We start from the raw sequence: 17,552 nt of genomic DNA on the forward strand, positions 1-17,552 counted from the left end.
ATGTCAACAAATTTTATGTTGTTTCTTTTAGAAATGGAATATCTAACTTATAAAGAAAAGTTTAGGAATATGAATATATATCTCATCAAATTTAGTAAAATGTTTTGTTAGTTTTTTAATTTGAAAATAGATTCGCAATTCGTAAGAAGAGATGAGCATCTTCAATCTATGCCAACATCGCTTTGTAAGAATTGGCTTCAATCTACTTCGATTTTCACATTGGAATGGAGTAAACACTACCAGAAATATGGGATACAACTACAGTTTTTTTTTAAACTCTGGTTTAGCCTTTTAATGGAGTCTCTTAAGACAGACTACTGTCACCTTTTTTTGGGCCTATATTAGACTCTAGTCGAATATAAAGCTGTAGTTAATGACATTTTTTTTTCTCTACAGTCAATATAAAAAAGTAGTGATAATACTCAAAAAATTAAAAATTACTAAAATTTCACCACTTTAGAATGGAGGGAAATTTCCCACTAAAATTTAGTACATTTTCACTACAGTCAAATATAAAGAAGGAGTGATAATACTCAAAATATAAAAAAATTACCAAAATATTTACAATGAGAGAAATTTCCCTCCACTATTTTATTTGGCCAAATTGACTTAAGTATAGAAACATGTGAACGAAAACAATTGAAGAGAAATATATGCAAAATTTCCCTCCATTATATCCAATTGAACGAAAACAAAGAGAAAAAAGGAAAAAAGAGAACTGAAGAGAAATTGATACACCGCGCGAGCACCACCACAAATTTCTCATCCCGACCATGCTCGCCGGTAAATCCCTCTCTTGAATTTCAGATATCTCTCTCATCAGTCTTTCCCTCTTCTTCTTCTTCAAATTTCTCGAAAGATAAGTCCAGTTTTGGGAATAGTCGTTGCCTCTTCATAAATTTCCCTAAATCTAGTTTTGGTTTCTCGTATCACTTCACAGCCATGTGGCGGCGAATTCTCTCTCCCAAAACCCTAACCCTAGCCGCCGCAGCAATCTGAAAGACTTTCGGTTGATCCGCCGCCGCCTCTAAGTTGCGCCACCATTCGCCGATTTCTGCTCCTACGACGTTTTCTTCTCCCTCAATTTCAGCGTTGAATCAGGTACGAAACGATTTTTCCTTTCTGTTATCAGATCTTGTTGAACGTATAGATATGTGTGAGTATGCTTTTTTAATCTGGATTGGGATTGTGGTTGTTATTCCTTGGGAGAAGATGACGGTGTCATGGGACACATTTCCTTACTTCTTTCAATAATTACTGTCAACTTGTTTTCAGTCTATTGTTTGCTTTGCCTTTGCCTCTGCTTATGAAGTTTGCTAATTTATCATTATTTTTTTAGTGAAGACACCAAAAATATTTTGGTGGAATGTGCTGCTTCCCACTTGAAGCAAAAACGATTCACTGAGGCGGCGTAGACTGTGGTGCCCAACATGAAGCCCGAAACTGCCGTCACCATAGTTACGATGAAGCTGGTGGGAAGAGGTATATAAGTTTTCACCTTTTGAATTTTTATTTTGCGGGCTGGTTCATAACTGATGGCTTTTCATATAGCCATAATTGAATACTAAGTAAATTAGCTTTATGTGGATGTGAGTGTTATGTTGTGATGATGTTAGATGAAAAGTAAATTAGTCCTAAATTATAAACGAGAAGATGGATTAATTTTCCTGGCAGGGTTTAAGTGTCGTGTTACAAACTTAAATCGAATGATTCTTATTTCCAGATTCGGCATCGAAACACGCATACTCTTGTTCGGTAAGAATAGCTCTCTCTCTATCTCTATATGATGTTCAAAAAAGAAATTGGTTTGTAGCTTCTGAATCAGCCTATTATTATTATTTGAATATTTCTCGTGACATTAACTATTTTGATTGCTATACTTTTAATTGATTTATTGATGCATATTTTGTGTTAGCGGATGAAGAATGGAATCTAGATAGAACGAGTCGATCCTCAAAACTTGATGAATTTCGATTCCATTATGTATGGTCAATGAATCTGAGTCTGTAAATAATGGACCATTGAAAAGCTTTGATTGTGACATATTGAAGAAACGATGTCTTTGATTGCCGTTGACGAAAAATAAAGGTCAATGGAGAGAGCGCCAAACACGACTCCAATGGAGAGGAAAACAACTTCCGATCAGAGCTGATTTCTATTTCCGACACGCCATCGCCGGATGTGAAAAGCTAACTTTGACTCGGGGATTAGCCTTCAAAATTTGGTATGGTTATTCTGCTTGTTCTTCTTAAACACGTAAATAATTATGCAAGTGTTGAATAATATTTGGTATTTTGTGGCTCTGCAAATGCCTCTATTGGCGTCTGAGTAAGAATGAATAAACCTCATTCTATCCTTTTGGTGTTGTTTTGTTATATATAATAAAATAGTCTTGATACGTCTTTGGTTATTAACTACAAAGTAAAAAAAAAATTGTTTTCGAAAAAATGAATATCAATTGGCACCGTCTGATTTTTAAGTAAATGAATATTCTTGTTCATTTTTTTTAGCTGAGGAAGTGCTAGTATAGGTATATAGGCTAATCAAATGAATGGATGAGTGCAATTGGTTTCAAGAAAACAAAGTTGACGACAAAGGGGAAATAAGTTGGGGAATTCAGTGTGTGTTCATCATCTTATACATGACTAGAGGAATTATAAAAAAAAAATTAAAAAAAAAGAAGAAAGAGAAAGAGCAATGGAGAAAAAGCTTAGTCGGCATCCATTTCTTCCAAGGCAGCTTTGGCGGCGGTCTTGGCCTCCTCAAACAGGTGCTGAGGAACCTTCTGGTGTTGGCGGTTGGATTCGCCGCAGACCCAGGTGAGCTCGAGCTCAAAGTCTTTGTCTTTGGTGTCGTCGTGGACGGAGTAGATGATCTTGGCCACCTCCACAATGGCTTCTCGGCACGTCAGCTGGGACAGAGGGAGCTTCTCGATCTCAGTCTTGGCTTGCCGATGGCGGCGCCCAAGTAGCGGTAGGAGACGCCGGACGGCTCGACCATGTAGAGCTGAGGGCCGTCGCGGTCGTAGCCGGCTAAGATCACACCGTACCCGAACGGCCGCAGCCACCAGTAGAAGGTGCAGAGGTGGACGTAGCTCGCCACCCGCTCCGCCAGCTCCTTCACCGGAATCTGCTCTCCGTAAACGCTCTGGTAATTCCCTGCCTCCGACTTGGCGCGTGCCACAATCTGCCTCCCATCCACGGCCAAGCCAGCCACGGCCATGCCGGAGTGGCTGTGGACGGAGTGGATGCGGCGGTTGGAGCCGGGGAGCATCATCTTGGAGGCGACGAGCTTCTCGACGCCGAGGACAACGCCGTCGCTGCACTTTAGGCCCACCACCGTGCCGCTGTTGTCCACCACCTTCGCCGCGTACTCGATCTGAAACACTCTCCCGTCCGGCGAGAACGTCGTCACCGACAGATCGTATCCTGTCCTGATGCTGCTCATCCTTCCTCACTTCAGATTCAAATCACTAAACCTCTTTCTCTGCAATATTCTTGTTCATTAGAAAATGATATTTACAAAGGGCTAAGATACTGAAGCTAAATTACGCGAATAAGAATGATAACGATCTGCTATACTACCTAAAGGTAAAAAAAGCAAAATGGAACTAGAGATGAAATTTCCATACACTACCTATTTATGTGGAATATGGATTAGGGATTAGTTTTTTTTTATCCAAATTGGTTAATGTCGGCAACAGAGAGTTTGTGGCGGTGCACTTTAGTTTGTTTTTGTATTGTACATATATCACTATAAGGGCATAGTACTTAAGTATTGATGGTATATATATGTAAGCTAATATCAGTGTGCTCGTTTTGGTATTGTCTGTATTATTAGAACTTTTGTTTCAAGTACAGTAAGTATTGATGGTATATATATGTTACCTAATATCAATTTACTCTTTTATTTCGTTCCTTGCCAAATTAATTTCATATCCCCACGTGCGAAGCACGTTTTACACCTAGTATAATAATATGAATGAATAATTTTTTCTGGTATATGTTTTCTCATACATACCATCCTGTTTTTTTTTCATCTAGCTTAGATTTTGTATACTTGTGCAAGCATTTTCTGCCATGATATGTATTGTTTTATTTTCTGTGCTAATGAAGTAATAATGCAGCCCTCAAGTTTATTTCTTAAGTCATGGCTTATGCTCAAGTTTAGGTAATAGTGGTGGTCTTGCCTGCAACGACCAAGGGGAGTGCATTGGTGTGGCATTTCAGGTAAAACTTATGTCATACTGTTTGATCTTCCCTTTCTTGTTATTTGGGTTTCCTCACTAAAGACCTTTGAATGGATTGTGAAAAACAAATTATACTTGGTATATTTGGATATTATTATTATGTGTTTGTATGCTACAATGATATTTATGTAAATGAGATTTATTATTGATTTAATGGTTGTGTCCGCCATCTCCCGCCTTTAGGTTGGCCTCCTCATGTCTCACTGGCAGCGTCGTTGTGAAATCTCTGATAAATAACGAGCTCCGAGAAGGTGAGGTCTCCAATTCCATAATGATTTGGTACATTTTGTGAACGTCTTGACTTTTGAATGCCATACTTGTAATTTGTTGTGGAAGTTTTGGAATTTGTTGTGTGTTTGACATACTTGTAATGAAATGAGATTTATGATTGATTTATTGAAATATGAGTTTTTTTTTTGAAATTATTAGGTGTTTTTTAGATATTTATTTATTATAAATGTATTTTACTACACCTAAAAGATGTAGTCTATATTGTTAAAATATAACTTCATGAATATAAACTACACCTAAAAGATGTAGTCTTCAACATAAAAGACTGAAGTTATAGACAAATAGATAAGACTCTAGTGCAATAGATGCCACAAAAACACAGTAGTCTGTCAAATTCAATTAATTAAAACTATTTTCTAAAGCTGTAGTGTTTATACACTCTTAACTTCAACAACTACATTTTAAAGATGTAGTCTTCAACAGAAAAGACTGGAGTCATAGACAAAGAGATAAGACTTCAGTGCAATAGATGCCACAAAAACGCTGTAGTCAGTCTAATTGACTCAATTAAGACTACTTGTTAAAACTGTAGTTTTTTTTATCTTATGTAATTGAGTTCTATATAACTACAGCATAACGTTGTAGTGTTTATAGATGCCACTAGTAAGACTACATCTAAACAATGTAGTTATATATTTTAACTACAGTCTTAAAAAACAGATACACTACGGCCAAACACTGGAGTCATAATCAAAGAGATAAGACTCCAGTGCAATAGATGACAGTCAGTAAACTGTAGTGGATTTAAAATGACTACAGCGTTCGGCAGTAGTTAGAGGCCAAATTTTTTGTAGTGAAAACTTATTGGGAAGAATAATGTCCCGTAAAAGATTTAGGGGCACTGCTCAGGATTGTCGAGATGAAGTTTGAATTGTCACCTAAAAATTAAATAATAAATTTGACTCTATTGTTATATTTTTTTTTATAAAGGTAGCTCAAATTTTTTTAATAGATAATGAATATATGAATCTAGAGTACAAATATCTTTCATTTCTTAACAACGTAAAATGAGATCTTAAGACAACAATAATTCAAATATGGAATCAGATGAAAGCACATTGTATGAGAACTTCCGACAAACGAAATAAAAACCACACTAAAATTCGAGCAACTTATTAGCTCTTTCAGAATACCCTCAAAGGTTAATGAATGGACCAAATACTACTACAAAAAGGCAATTAAAAGCGACAAAAAATCGATTATAAAGGTCAAAAAGTCGCTTCTAAATGATCTTTGAAAGTGACAAAAATCGCTTCTAAAATGTAGTCGCTTCTAAAAATTAGAAGCGACACTTTCGAAGCGACCTATCGCCTCTAGGGTCACTTCCAAGTCCAAATTCGACGTCGAAAATGGCTCCCGTGAAATGGCGAGGAAGCTTTTTAGAATCTCATTTTCGCTTCTAATGTTTTCTCACCATTTTGCAGATAATATTTAGAAGCGACATTATAAGCGGATGGTTGCTTCTAATATTACTGTTTTTTTTTTGTTTTTTTTAACATTATATGTTCCGAGACTCTAATTAAAATTTTCAAATTTCATTTAATTTAAGTTTTAAAAACATGAAATCCCAAATTTCATTTATACCAAAATACGTAGTAACAAAACTAATTAAAAGTTTAAACAAAATAAAAATAGTATGAACATAAGAAAATGTCTAAATAACAAATATGAGATCAACGTCAACCGCCTGATGCGCGTTTTCCACCTGGTCCATATCCGGACACATCACGGTTGGAGCCACGACTTCATGTACTTGCTCGAGCCGTGATGATGGATGATCCTCAGATGATCTTCGTCGTGCCTCCGGGGGGCGCTTGGATGATATACGCAGGGAGCTCGATAATCGCGACCCGTAATAAATCGCAATCTGGCTGAACTTCGACGCAACCTCTGGGTCGAACGCTCCTTTAGATAAGGCGTCGTATGCACCAGTTAGGTCTATCAATGCCCTTCATAGCGTAAACATCTTTTTTCTCTTGCGTGGGGTCCTTGTGGACTTGAGCTGATGAAGGTTCAGTCTCGATATTGTGAGCCTTGACTTCTAACTGATCCGAACGAGTGATCAATTGACCTATTCCTGTAGTCCAATCATGTCGCGTGCCAAGAACAATAGCCATCGCAGCCTCCTCCGCAGTGTCTTGGCTCAGGTATTCCCCTCGGACCTAAGCTTGTCGTCGTATATCAACTACCTGATCTACGATCCGAGCCTGCATATAATAGTTACAAAATTAATTATATTAATTGAAGACATGAAGTGTTACTGAAAATTAAATTAAACTTACATAGTACTGTCCAGCAGCAAGCGTAGTCCATTCCCATGAGTGGTTTGATGGAGTCTCTCTCACGCAACGAGTGGACTTAACGTCAAACCATTAGAATGCCTCTGCGAATATAAATAACGAATTAGTATACTTGTTAAATAAATTGAATAAGTTATGTTTTAATTAAAAATACATGAACAAAATAGATGTACAGTCTTAGTACAAAATAAAATTTCAAATGTTGCATTCGCTCATATGAACAAGCATACGATATCTTACTCGTTCAAGCTATATACCATAGGGAGATTGACACTAATAATACCAAATGGATGTCACTTGCCAAATATAGCCCAAAACCCAAAATTTGACACAAGTAGTACTAGAAGTATGTGAGAGAATTAATTTTTTTCTGAACTACCCTCAAACTAAATTTTCCCCCCACTTTTCTTGACAGTCACGTCTTCTCCCTCTTTCTTCAGTTTTCATTCTTCTAAGCCGTCCGTTCTTCTTTGTGCAGCATAGTTGTGCCACGGAGTTCACAACCGGAGTTATGCCATAGAGTTCACAATCGGAGTCGTGCCACGGAGTTCACAATCGGAGACTCAAAGGGTTTGACTGTTTCGACCGATAACACCGAGCCAGACTACAATCAATGAGCCGAGAAGAAAAGATTTCATTTCTTTAGTTTTCATTCTTCTAAGCCATCCCTCTTTCTTCAGTTTTCGGTCACCAGAATCCTTCTTCACGAGGCTCACCGGAATCCTTCTCTCTTCCTCTTGCTGGAATCCAAACGCACGTCCTATTTCTGCAAATTCTAGGTTTGAATGCTAAACCAATTTTAAAAGTCCAAACTTGAAATAAATATTCTCATCTTCTTCGTTGGTTATTGTCTCAGCGTGGGTCGGGGTTGGGCTCGTCTTCTTCCTCGTATGGAACTCTGAACTCGTCTTCTTCGTTGCTCAAGAGATTTGGGTTGAGATCCAAAAATTATTCCAACATATTTTGGTTAGTTCGTCGTATTTTTAACAAATAAGAACAAGTTTAAGTGATTTCATTCATTTTGAAAGTGGTTTCAATACATTTCTGAGCGATTAGTTCGCCAAAAATGGAGTTTTATTGTTTTCACGAGTTTTACAAGTGTCACGACGAACTGGATGTATTTCGATGTTAACAACCTTGTTTTAGTACTTATATCTAATGTGACCAAACGTATACAGGGATAGCGAAAATATGTTTATATGCTAAGCATAGCGAGAAGTGGGTATAACCGGTCATAGACCAAGAAGGTGGTACTCTTACACTTTTACTGCCTACTAACTTGAATTACCCAAGCTTGATGTAAACATTGTACGCTCGGTTGAACGTGACCCCTGCAACGCATTCAATCATCGTCAAACACGAATTTGACGGCTCATACCACCAACCATAGACGACAATGAAAGTTTGCAATATTATTTGCATTTGAGGAAGAACGAACCCAGCCGGACGAAGTTGAATCTTGTACTTGAGATTAGTCAAAAGCCATTTGAGGATAAAAAAACGGATGGAACCTCTTCTCCACGGGTTGGATCCACTCTAACACCAAACACAAGCGAGAATGGATTTACTGGCAATCGAACCAGGATCATTTCAAACATGCCGAGCCTTATATCTGAGTCACGTGAATGAGAGTTACCAAGTCCGGAGGCTTTCGTCAATGTTACCATTGGGTTGGATGACATCAATACTTTTATCCAGGCGACATCGACATCCCAACATAGAGGGCCTCTGTCACCGATTATTTTGTCGCTAGAGGCTCCACCACCGACTCAACACCAGGCAGAGCCTCCTCTTCCGCCACAGCCACCCACTCGATCCCAAAGAAAAGAGAAGGTATCGAACCAAGACAATGGAAGGTGTTCATGTACGGCTCCAGAATCATATGATACTATCGATACTGACGTGTTGGACATTTTATCTCCGATAAGCGTAAAAAAGGATTATATACAAACAAAGCGGCTTTGTTGAAGCATTTGCGGATGGATGCAATCAATATGGCAATGCCTTTCTAGAATGAGTAAACTTATCGGGGCTGCGTCTATATCAGGTCTATTCTATCATCAAAGGTGATTCTTTAATAAGGATGAGGGGATTTGATGTGTTCAGGTCATATATCTGTCAAACATAAAAAAAAAACAATTTGCTTAATATCACGAAATGTATAACAGAAGAGGAATACAAAAATGAGGTACCTCATGAACCCCATGGATCCCTAACAAATCATATTCATCCATAGCCTCTTCATTCATTTGAACTTCCAAACTAAGAGGTGTATATTCACCGTCTCAAGCTTGATGGCCCTGTGTGTTTTCCACAGCCATTTCCTCCATTTGCATGTCCCCAAGTCAACAAGCAGGAACGACGAAGCAGGAACGGACGATGCACACGCTCTAATTCCTTTAAACTCAAATTTGTTGGGCCTTCTATGTAGTTAACCACTTGAGAGCAGAAAAATGGGTAAGTTTCGATCCCTAATTCGATGATATTTTGTAAGAGATTTGTTTGATTTGCTGAAAAAATGAGTTTGGGTTCGTCATTTTATTTGGGATCCAGGAAAAAGTTCGAATTTGTTGTCTGTAATTTCGAACTTTATAGCTCTTATTTCGATTGCATTTCGATCTTTTTACCTTGTACAGATTTGACTTCTAATGTATACTTTTTAACTTCTTAACAGGTCCAAACGTTAATATATGTTGTTTATTTAATGGTACTTTGGTGAACAAAGGTACAAAATGGGAATATACTAATGAATCGCGATTCGAACTGCGTGCACTAGCGAAAGACATATCTTGGGCAGAGCTATTAATCGCTATGTACGAAGCTTTTTGTGTCGATGAGTCGTTATACAATTTGAAACTTGAAGCTGCTTATGTTTGGGCTGGAAAACCAATGCCTCCTCTCATTTTGGCATCGGACGCTAGTGTGACGGCATTTATTTTAGAGAATTATGGTCACTCGAAGCCGAGGATTTCATTGTGCGTAACCCCCGTGAAAAGAAACATTGTTGATGCAGCTCTCAGGGGTCCAAGCAGGGCAGTTTCACCAAAACCCCAAATTCTCAGGTAGCATGCTTAGGTACTAGCGTCGAGGTGAATGATTTTCAGGCGCCATGTGATGAAGAGGGTGATGATGAGGAAGATAAGGATGGTGATGATGAGGAAGATGAAGATGACGATGATGAGGAAGATTTTGATGTAAGAGGGTTTTATTGTGAGGATGATCCGGTTATAAATGATAATGATATTCTCATGTCACAGCCAGTACCGGTGACGCCTCATAAGAAGTCGAAATTATGGGATCCACGTCTTTCAATTCCCGATTTGGAGGAAAATGGAAGTACGCCTTCATCCATCGGCATTTCTTCGGACATATGTGTTGGGCAAATTTTTTATAACAAGTCTGATTTGAAAACTAAAGTTGCCATGCTTGCCATGAGAAAGAGCTTTCAGTATAGGGTCTTCGAAACAAGCACGAGTCAGTGGGTAGTCAAGTGCAAAGCTGGTGATTGTACTTGGAAATTGTGAGGGAATAAACCACCAAACAGTGATTTGTTCGAAGTGAGTGTGTATGTTTCTGCACATACTTGTCGATTGATGCCCCTGCTAGTGGCCAACTTCAAGCTGCACCATGGATTGTAGGACATGTTATCAAGCATAAGTATAGTCTTCAATCAACATCATATACACCAAGGAACATCATAGAAGATGTAAGAAATGAGTATGTGATAAATTTGAGTTACGAGAAGGCTTGGAGATGCAAGGAGACGGAAATTGGGTACATGAGGGGTACACTTGACGAGTCATGCAAGCGGTTACCTGCTTACTTCTAAGCATTAAAACAAAAAAATCCAAGTTTGGTTACTGACTCCGGTAGTCGATTTCGATACTGTTTTTGGGCCCTTGGAGCTTGTATACGGGGATTTGCATCGTGTTGACCTGTGATATGTATCGATGGTAATTTCTTGAAGACAAAGCACGGAGGGCAGATATTATCAGCGATTGCATTAGATACAAATGACCAATTGTTTCCACTTGCATTTGATGTTGTAGACACCGAAAATAATCACTCTTGGACCTACTTCCTTCGAAAACTGAGAGAGACCATCGGTTCCCCGTAAGATCTTTGTTTCATATCTGACAAGTACTTAATTTCGAAGATTTTAGTTTTGTTTTGACAATTTTGGAATGTTATTTCACAGATTTTAGGTTTTCTGAAAAGTAAATTTCGAATATTTAGTTGATCTAATATTTATGTTTCAAACGCTTTGTTTTAGGCACATAAGTATCCTTCATTCTATATCATTTGTGTATCCAGAGTGTTATCACGGGATCTGCTACCAGTATCTAAGTATGAATGTTGCTCATGTGTTCAAAATCGATGTTTGTGGCCCAGAGATGTATAGCGCATGTTATGCTAGAGAACATCTGTTTTTCATGCTCAATTTGAGAAGCTAAGGCGTAAAGATCCAAACATTGCTAAATATCTCGAAGACATTGGAATTGAAAGGTTTGCTCGGTCGTACTTTCTTGGAAAAAGGTAAGTTCACAAGCTGGTAGTACTTAATTTCGAAGATTTTGGTTTGTTTCTTAGCATAACAACAGAGATATGTTGTAGATTTACAAAGCGATTTCGAATATTTTAACAACAGGTACAATTTATTGACGAGTAACTATGCAGAAAGCTTCAACAAGAGGATAAAGGACGCTAGAACATTCCCAATTTGTAGCATGGTGTAATGCATTCGATTAACTCTTTAAGAATGGTTCTTCAAGCGGAGAGAAAAAATCTGGAAACGCGAAGACCAAATTGAGTCCAAAATTTGATGAGGACTTACGACTTCAAGTTCAAAAGGGTCGTCATTTGCAATATTCGGGCTTATGCAACATGAGTTCTTAGTACTTGATAGAGACGAGGATGACACAGTAAACATGTTCACAAAAGAATGCACATGCGGGTTGTTTCAACTTCTTGGTCTCCCTTGCCTGCATGCGACGTGTGTCGCAACAAAGCGTAACATCGATGTGTATTCATTGTGTCACCCTTTCTATCGAGTAGAAAGTTGGAGAGCAGCGTACATGGATGCTGTGTACCCTTGTGGTCCTGAACACGAGTGGAATGCTCCAGAAGACTTGTTGAATATGGAGGTCAAGGTACCTGTTGTGAAAAACCCCGTAGGTCGCCCGAAGAAGAAGAGCAATGAAGGAAGGCGCAAGATCAAACATTTGCCGTCTCAAGGTGAAGTAATTGTTGTTCAGCGTAAATGTAGTATTTGTAGAGGTCGAGGACATAATAGGAAGTCGTGTACTTTTCGCAAGTAGTATTGGATTCTATGTCTTGGATTTCAGACATTAGTTATTTTATGTCGTGGATTTCAGACATTTCAGAAATTTTATGTAATAGATTTCATATTTTTCAGTTATTTTATTTCTTTGATTTCAAAACTTCGAGTTATTTATGTGTTGGATTTCAGACATTTCAGGTATTTTATGTAATGGAATTCAGACTTTTCAGTTATTTTATGTCATGGATTTCAGACAATTCAGAAATTTTATGTAAGGGATTTCATTAAACTACCAAAGTAATTATCATCAAACATTACAAACCCAATTTTCATCCAAAAAAACTAGTCTCCAAAAATAGTACAAACTTTTTCATTGTTTTCATCCAATTTTCATCACCATTTTTTCATTGTTTTCAGTTTGGTTGTGTTCAACGGAGTGTAATCATCATATTTTATGGGCCACTTGCTCCTTCTCTTCGAAACTACACAATCCAACATAAAATAATTAAAAAAACACAAACAAATTTGAAATTGAGAAAATAAACCATTAAATATATGCAAAACAGTTTGAAATCAACATGAACTTACCATAGACGCGGACAGATTCTTTTGCCGGAGGGTCTTTTTTCGCCGGAGGGTTGACGAAGTCGTCGTCATCAGGGGTTGCCACTGTGCTTGCCGTCTCGGGGGCTGCCACAGTGCTAGCCGTCTCGGGGCTTGCCACGGTGCTTTCCTTCACTTCTTCATCATCGTCTTCATCTTCATCCTCTCCATTGTTGTCATCAGCTTCATCGTCATCTTCCTCACCATCCTCTTCTTCTTCACCATTACCGATATCATCATCATCCGGAGGATCCAAAGTTTTATCATAAATATTGACAGCTTCGTCACACTCAAAAAATAAACCTTCATCATTCATTACTACCCAAAATTCAGTCACAAAACACCAAGAATTAATAAGTAATATTCGAAACAGTATATAACAAACGCCATAAAACTTCGAAATCAGTAACAATATAAAATTAAAAACTACGAAATTAACAGTTGAGACAGATTACCATGTGGAGATGATGACCTCTGTTGTGGATACTTCTCCGGTGGATACCTCTTCTCTTGTGTAGCGCTTCCCGGGATGACACTCACCAAATAATTGAGTTTCTCAGTCATGTCTTTTTGCCACCTCATGATTTGCTTCCTCATGACCTTCTGCTCTCTACACATTTTCATAACATTATGCTCCACATCAGTCAAACGCCGTTCTAGCATTGAAAACTTCTCATCTCCAGGTGATGGGCCAACGCCCTTTTCGTTCACGTACGCTGACTTCTTGTGCGCTACAACAGAACTGTAACCCGGATAATCTGGTATAGTGATGAGTGTCTCTCGAGCATGGGGAGATACTTCTTCTCACCATCGGTAGGCTCAAGAGTCGGTGTTGCCTCCACCTATAAAACAAAACTTTGAAATTAATCATACGTAATAGTTCTAAAACATCGAAATGAACCTGAAAATGTACATAAAATCTTCGAAGAAAATAAAGTGAGAAAACATACGCTCTGTCGGATTAACTTTTTTGTGAACCCATTCTGTCTTGCTTGTTTCATACTCACCCATTTGAGCAGTCTCGGAATGCTATCCTCGCTCAATTTCTTGCCATATTCTACACCGACAAATTGTATGGCCTCGTACGCCCAAAATTGAACCGAATGAAGAAACCCGGGACCACATACTTTGCGTCTTGAACCTTCTTCTGCTTCTCACATCGCTTCTCGTATAAGTTACGAGGGTGTTTTGGGTCCGTCGCTAGCAACCCCTCGAGAGTGGCAGCCCAACTAATGTGGCCCCACGGAAACGCCATAAAGTATGTGAGCTCATCAATCATACTCAACAACTCCTCACAAATACCTTGCAAATTATCATTTCCTCGTATCACACCTCCCACAATCAAACAAAGTCCAAGCTTGTAACAGTCTTCTTTGTTCGTGCATTTAAGAACAGCTACCTCTAAATCGGCAACAGACGGTGGCTTGTGAAGTATTTTTTTTGTCGTTGTCGTCATGGTGTTCGGGGTCAGGAAAATATGTCTTCAACAGACGGTTGCTTGAAATGCGCTTCTTGAATTCTTCGGTTGACGGAAGGGCACTAAACTGTAGTCCGGTCATCAAAGCAAACTCATTTCTTCCGAAACGGATAGGTTTCTTACCGATGCCAAATAAATTGCATCCGGACCTCTTTGTTGGATGCGTCGTTGCAGAAGTTAGTCTACAATAACACCTTTGAAATTGAACCCCGTAAAGTAAAGGGAATCGATCCAACTAAACGGTGTGTCCTTCAACCTAGCGAGTAATCCGAACACATTAAACCGTGTGCTGGTTTCCTTTAAGTACCTGGTGCCTCTGGAACTTAATTGGCCACCGTACTCCTTACAGATAAGAACTAACAATATATATTTTGGTGGCTGCAAAAAAATGATAAGTTGTCATAAAACAATGAGAAAAGTTCGAAATAAAGAATCAATCAAAGGTAAAAACTTCGAATTTTGACACAAATATTACTAAAAGTATGTGCAAAATATCCAAACTGCATAATCCTCACAAATCTTTCCAAAACAAATCAATGATAAATCTTCGAAATCCCTTCAAATAATACCAAAAAGTAACCTTAACGGTGTAAACTTCATAGCAAAAAAATCCTAAATGTCTAAGCAAAACAAACCCAAAATTTCATACAAAAAATACTCAAAATTTCATCTCAAAACAATCTTAATCACTGAAAATTCATGGAAAACTTTAAACCCTCAGACCCAAAATCTTCGAAACAAAACCTAAAATCACAGAGAAAATAATTCATACTATAAACAATCCTAAGAACTCCATACTCAAAGATTTTGAGATAATGTCATATAAATAATTATGAAACCATTTAAATTTAACAAACCCTAAAACAAACTCACCATTTTTGTTTATAAGATGGACAAAAAAAATGAAGCAATGTGAGGGAAGTTCAGAAGAAAATCAGAAGGAATTTTTCCTTTTTTTCGTTTAAATGAATATATCGTGGATATTGGGCTATATTTGATCAGTGACATCTATTATTAATGTCAATTTCCTTATACCATAATTGCATCCAAACATGCTTCGGAAAATGTTGGCCTGATAATGCTCCAAACGGTCTAAGATATCATTTATTAGACATAAAAGAGATGCTCACTGATATAAGTTGACACTGTCCGCTCCAATTTGCAGAGGAACTTGTTCTAAGTTTTATAAGTGTAACTATTTCTATGGAACAATTTTTTTTACTGAATAGTTGATAAATTTGCAAGGTGAAAATTCTGGAGATGGAACAAACCCTAGGCCCTCGGACCTCACGCAAAACAAACACGCCGGCCCGAAAGGGAAGGGATCCCAAAGAAATAAAAATAAAAGGCCAATCTTGATCCTGAAAATAAGGAACTCTAGACCACTTTGACACCAATCCAAGGCAAATAATATTTGGATTTCCTGTCTCTTGTTCTTCCCAATTTCTCTTCAGATCATTGTCCCAATCATTCCTTTGCTGTATGTTTGTTGAGCTTAACACAAAGTTCTTTGTTGTCTGGCATGTGAAATCATCCTATCAAAATTAAAATATTATCAAATGTACAAACATACTATGAAATTACATGATTTAGTATTAAAAAAAACTTACACTGAAAGTGCCAGTTATATGCTTCTGTCCCTGTCGTTCGGCTTGCCGTGTGTCGGAAAGTGATCACGTCAAGCTAATAACTAAAACTTACCATTTTCACGACCGGCTCGTTTCGTCGTCGATGTGATGGGACATTTACTCGTATATAAACAATGTGATACAGACAACGAAAGATAAAATATATAGCCATTCGATAATATAGAGTACTCCCAAGTAAAATAATAAGTTTATGCTAAATTAACGCAATATAAACCTTAAGTAAACTGAATTGAAAGCAAGAGAATTAGTTAACATAGTAAAACAATAGAACTTAAATAAAATAAGAAACACGAAACTATACTATTTGAATCAGCAAAAATGACAAAGTAATAAATGTAAAAAAAAATGTCCTAAATTTTTTTAAATAGAAAGATCTTTTATTTTTTTATTATTGGCGTACAAACATTGGGGACCGACCGTCTTAATCTCAAACCCTAAAACTCCATCTGGTTAGGGTCGGAAGAGGATTTAGGATACCCATTGTAATCGAGCTTGGCTCCCATTGAAGCGCAAACGGCTCTGAATTTCAGTCTGAGGCCGTCCATGATCTCCTGAACCTTGTCGTCCTCTGGCTCCATCAGTGGGTACTTGTCAACCATCTCTTCCAACTGCGTTATGCTCTTCGAGACCCGGGGCGAGAACCGGGTCGGGTCTAATCTTGCGGCGGAGATCCAGATCCCGACGCAGCCTCTGTAGAAGCCGAGTTCCTCGCCGACCTCGAAGCCCACTTTGAGCCCCACTTGCCGCGCCTCTTCCTCGCCGGAGACTAGGCCGTCCTTGAACCCTTCCTCGAAGCCTTCCTTCAAGTGGGTTTGCTCCAAGTTCAGGGACGAATCGAATATGTCTGCCATGGAACACTTTCTGTAAAAAAAAAAAAAAAAAAAAAAAAAAAAAAAAGTCCTAAATAAACCCCAAGCAAGCGACCCATAAGATAAAAACTCAGCAAGAAAATATAAACTATAACAGCATATATAGTTGAGTTAACAGTATAACGAAGAACTAATATGAAAATCAGCAGAATAGTAAGATAATGGAAATAAAAGCAAAGAAACTATAAGATATAACAACAAATATAACGGAGTTATATACCTCTTCCGACCCCTTTTTGATGGCTGGAAATTCGTAGATTTACTTGAGTGCGATTGAGTGTGGCGAAGAACGGCGTCGGAGCAATTGATATCGTCATCTTCTTCTGATTCCGCCTCCATTTGTATATATATATATATATATATATATAGTGTAGTAATGGGCTTAGGTTTGAGTGGGTTGAAACTTGAAACAGCGAATGGACCAGGCCTGTCCGATATTGTCCATTTAATTTTATTTTTAAAAATTGCATTTTTTTTTCCTTAAACTAAAGCATATTTTTTTATCACGAAAATGAAACACGATTATGTGTCTTCAAAATAATAGTTTGAAGACCTTCAAATTCGGTTTGTCTATCGTATTCAATTTAATGTAAGCTTTCATTGCCCTATAGTTTTACTATATACAAATTATATCATTTATATTTTCTTCAAAGTTCTCTCAAATGGTATTTATTATGTGGCATCTAGTAAAATCTTCGAACTATATGTATTGGTTCATAAATTTACAAGTTCCTAAAAACAGTTAGGGTATATATTTGCAAAACTAAAAAGTTATGGTATCATTTTGTATAAAATTAGAGTATATTTTATACAATAAAGAAGTAAGGGTATGG

The 17,552-nt window shown here is 37.8% G+C and overlaps 1 protein-coding gene, 1 long non-coding RNA gene and 1 pseudogene across 12 annotated transcripts; 1 reads left to right on the top strand and 2 right to left on the bottom strand.

Annotated features, from left to right (window-relative positions):
• Positions 1–647: 647 nt before the first annotated feature.
• Positions 648–4,665, top strand: LOC149391313 (uncharacterized). 10 transcript variants are annotated; one of them, XR_016300185.1, is made up of 7 exons: positions 648–783; positions 941–1,101; positions 1,340–1,482; positions 1,675–1,755; positions 1,916–2,224; positions 4,171–4,229; positions 4,433–4,665. It is a non-coding gene; the product is annotated as an uncharacterized LOC149391313 (long non-coding RNA). The 10 variants fall into 10 exon arrangements; XR_016300184.1 differs by having other exon boundaries at positions 648–1,101; XR_016300187.1 differs by having other exon boundaries at positions 648–1,101; positions 1,925–2,224.
• Positions 2,511–3,485, bottom strand: LOC149391314 (proteasome subunit alpha type-3 pseudogene; annotated as a pseudogene).
• Positions 4,666–16,131: 11,466 nt separating the features above from the next.
• LOC149391315 (uncharacterized) lies at positions 16,132–17,062 on the bottom strand. 2 transcript variants are annotated; one of them, XM_089621136.1, is made up of 2 exons: positions 16,940–17,062; positions 16,132–16,694 (listed from the first exon to the last, which is right to left on the bottom strand). In XM_089621136.1, exons 1-2 carry the CDS (start codon positions 17,034–17,036, stop codon positions 16,285–16,287), a joined length of 507 nt encoding a protein of 168 aa, XP_089477262.1. In that variant the 5' UTR covers positions 17,037–17,062; the 3' UTR covers positions 16,132–16,284. The 2 variants fall into 2 exon arrangements, with proteins under 2 accessions (XP_089477262.1, XP_089477261.1); XM_089621135.1 differs by having other exon boundaries at positions 16,132–16,711.
• Positions 17,063–17,552: the final 490 nt, after the last annotated feature.

The sequence above is a fragment of the Urtica dioica genome, chromosome 7 (genome assembly GCF_054948205.1).
Source record: "Urtica dioica subsp. dioica isolate 48M chromosome 7, U.dioica_male_clone48M_v1_H2, whole genome shotgun sequence".
In the NCBI taxonomy this organism is placed as follows: domain Eukaryota; kingdom Viridiplantae; phylum Streptophyta; class Magnoliopsida; order Rosales; family Urticaceae; genus Urtica; species Urtica dioica.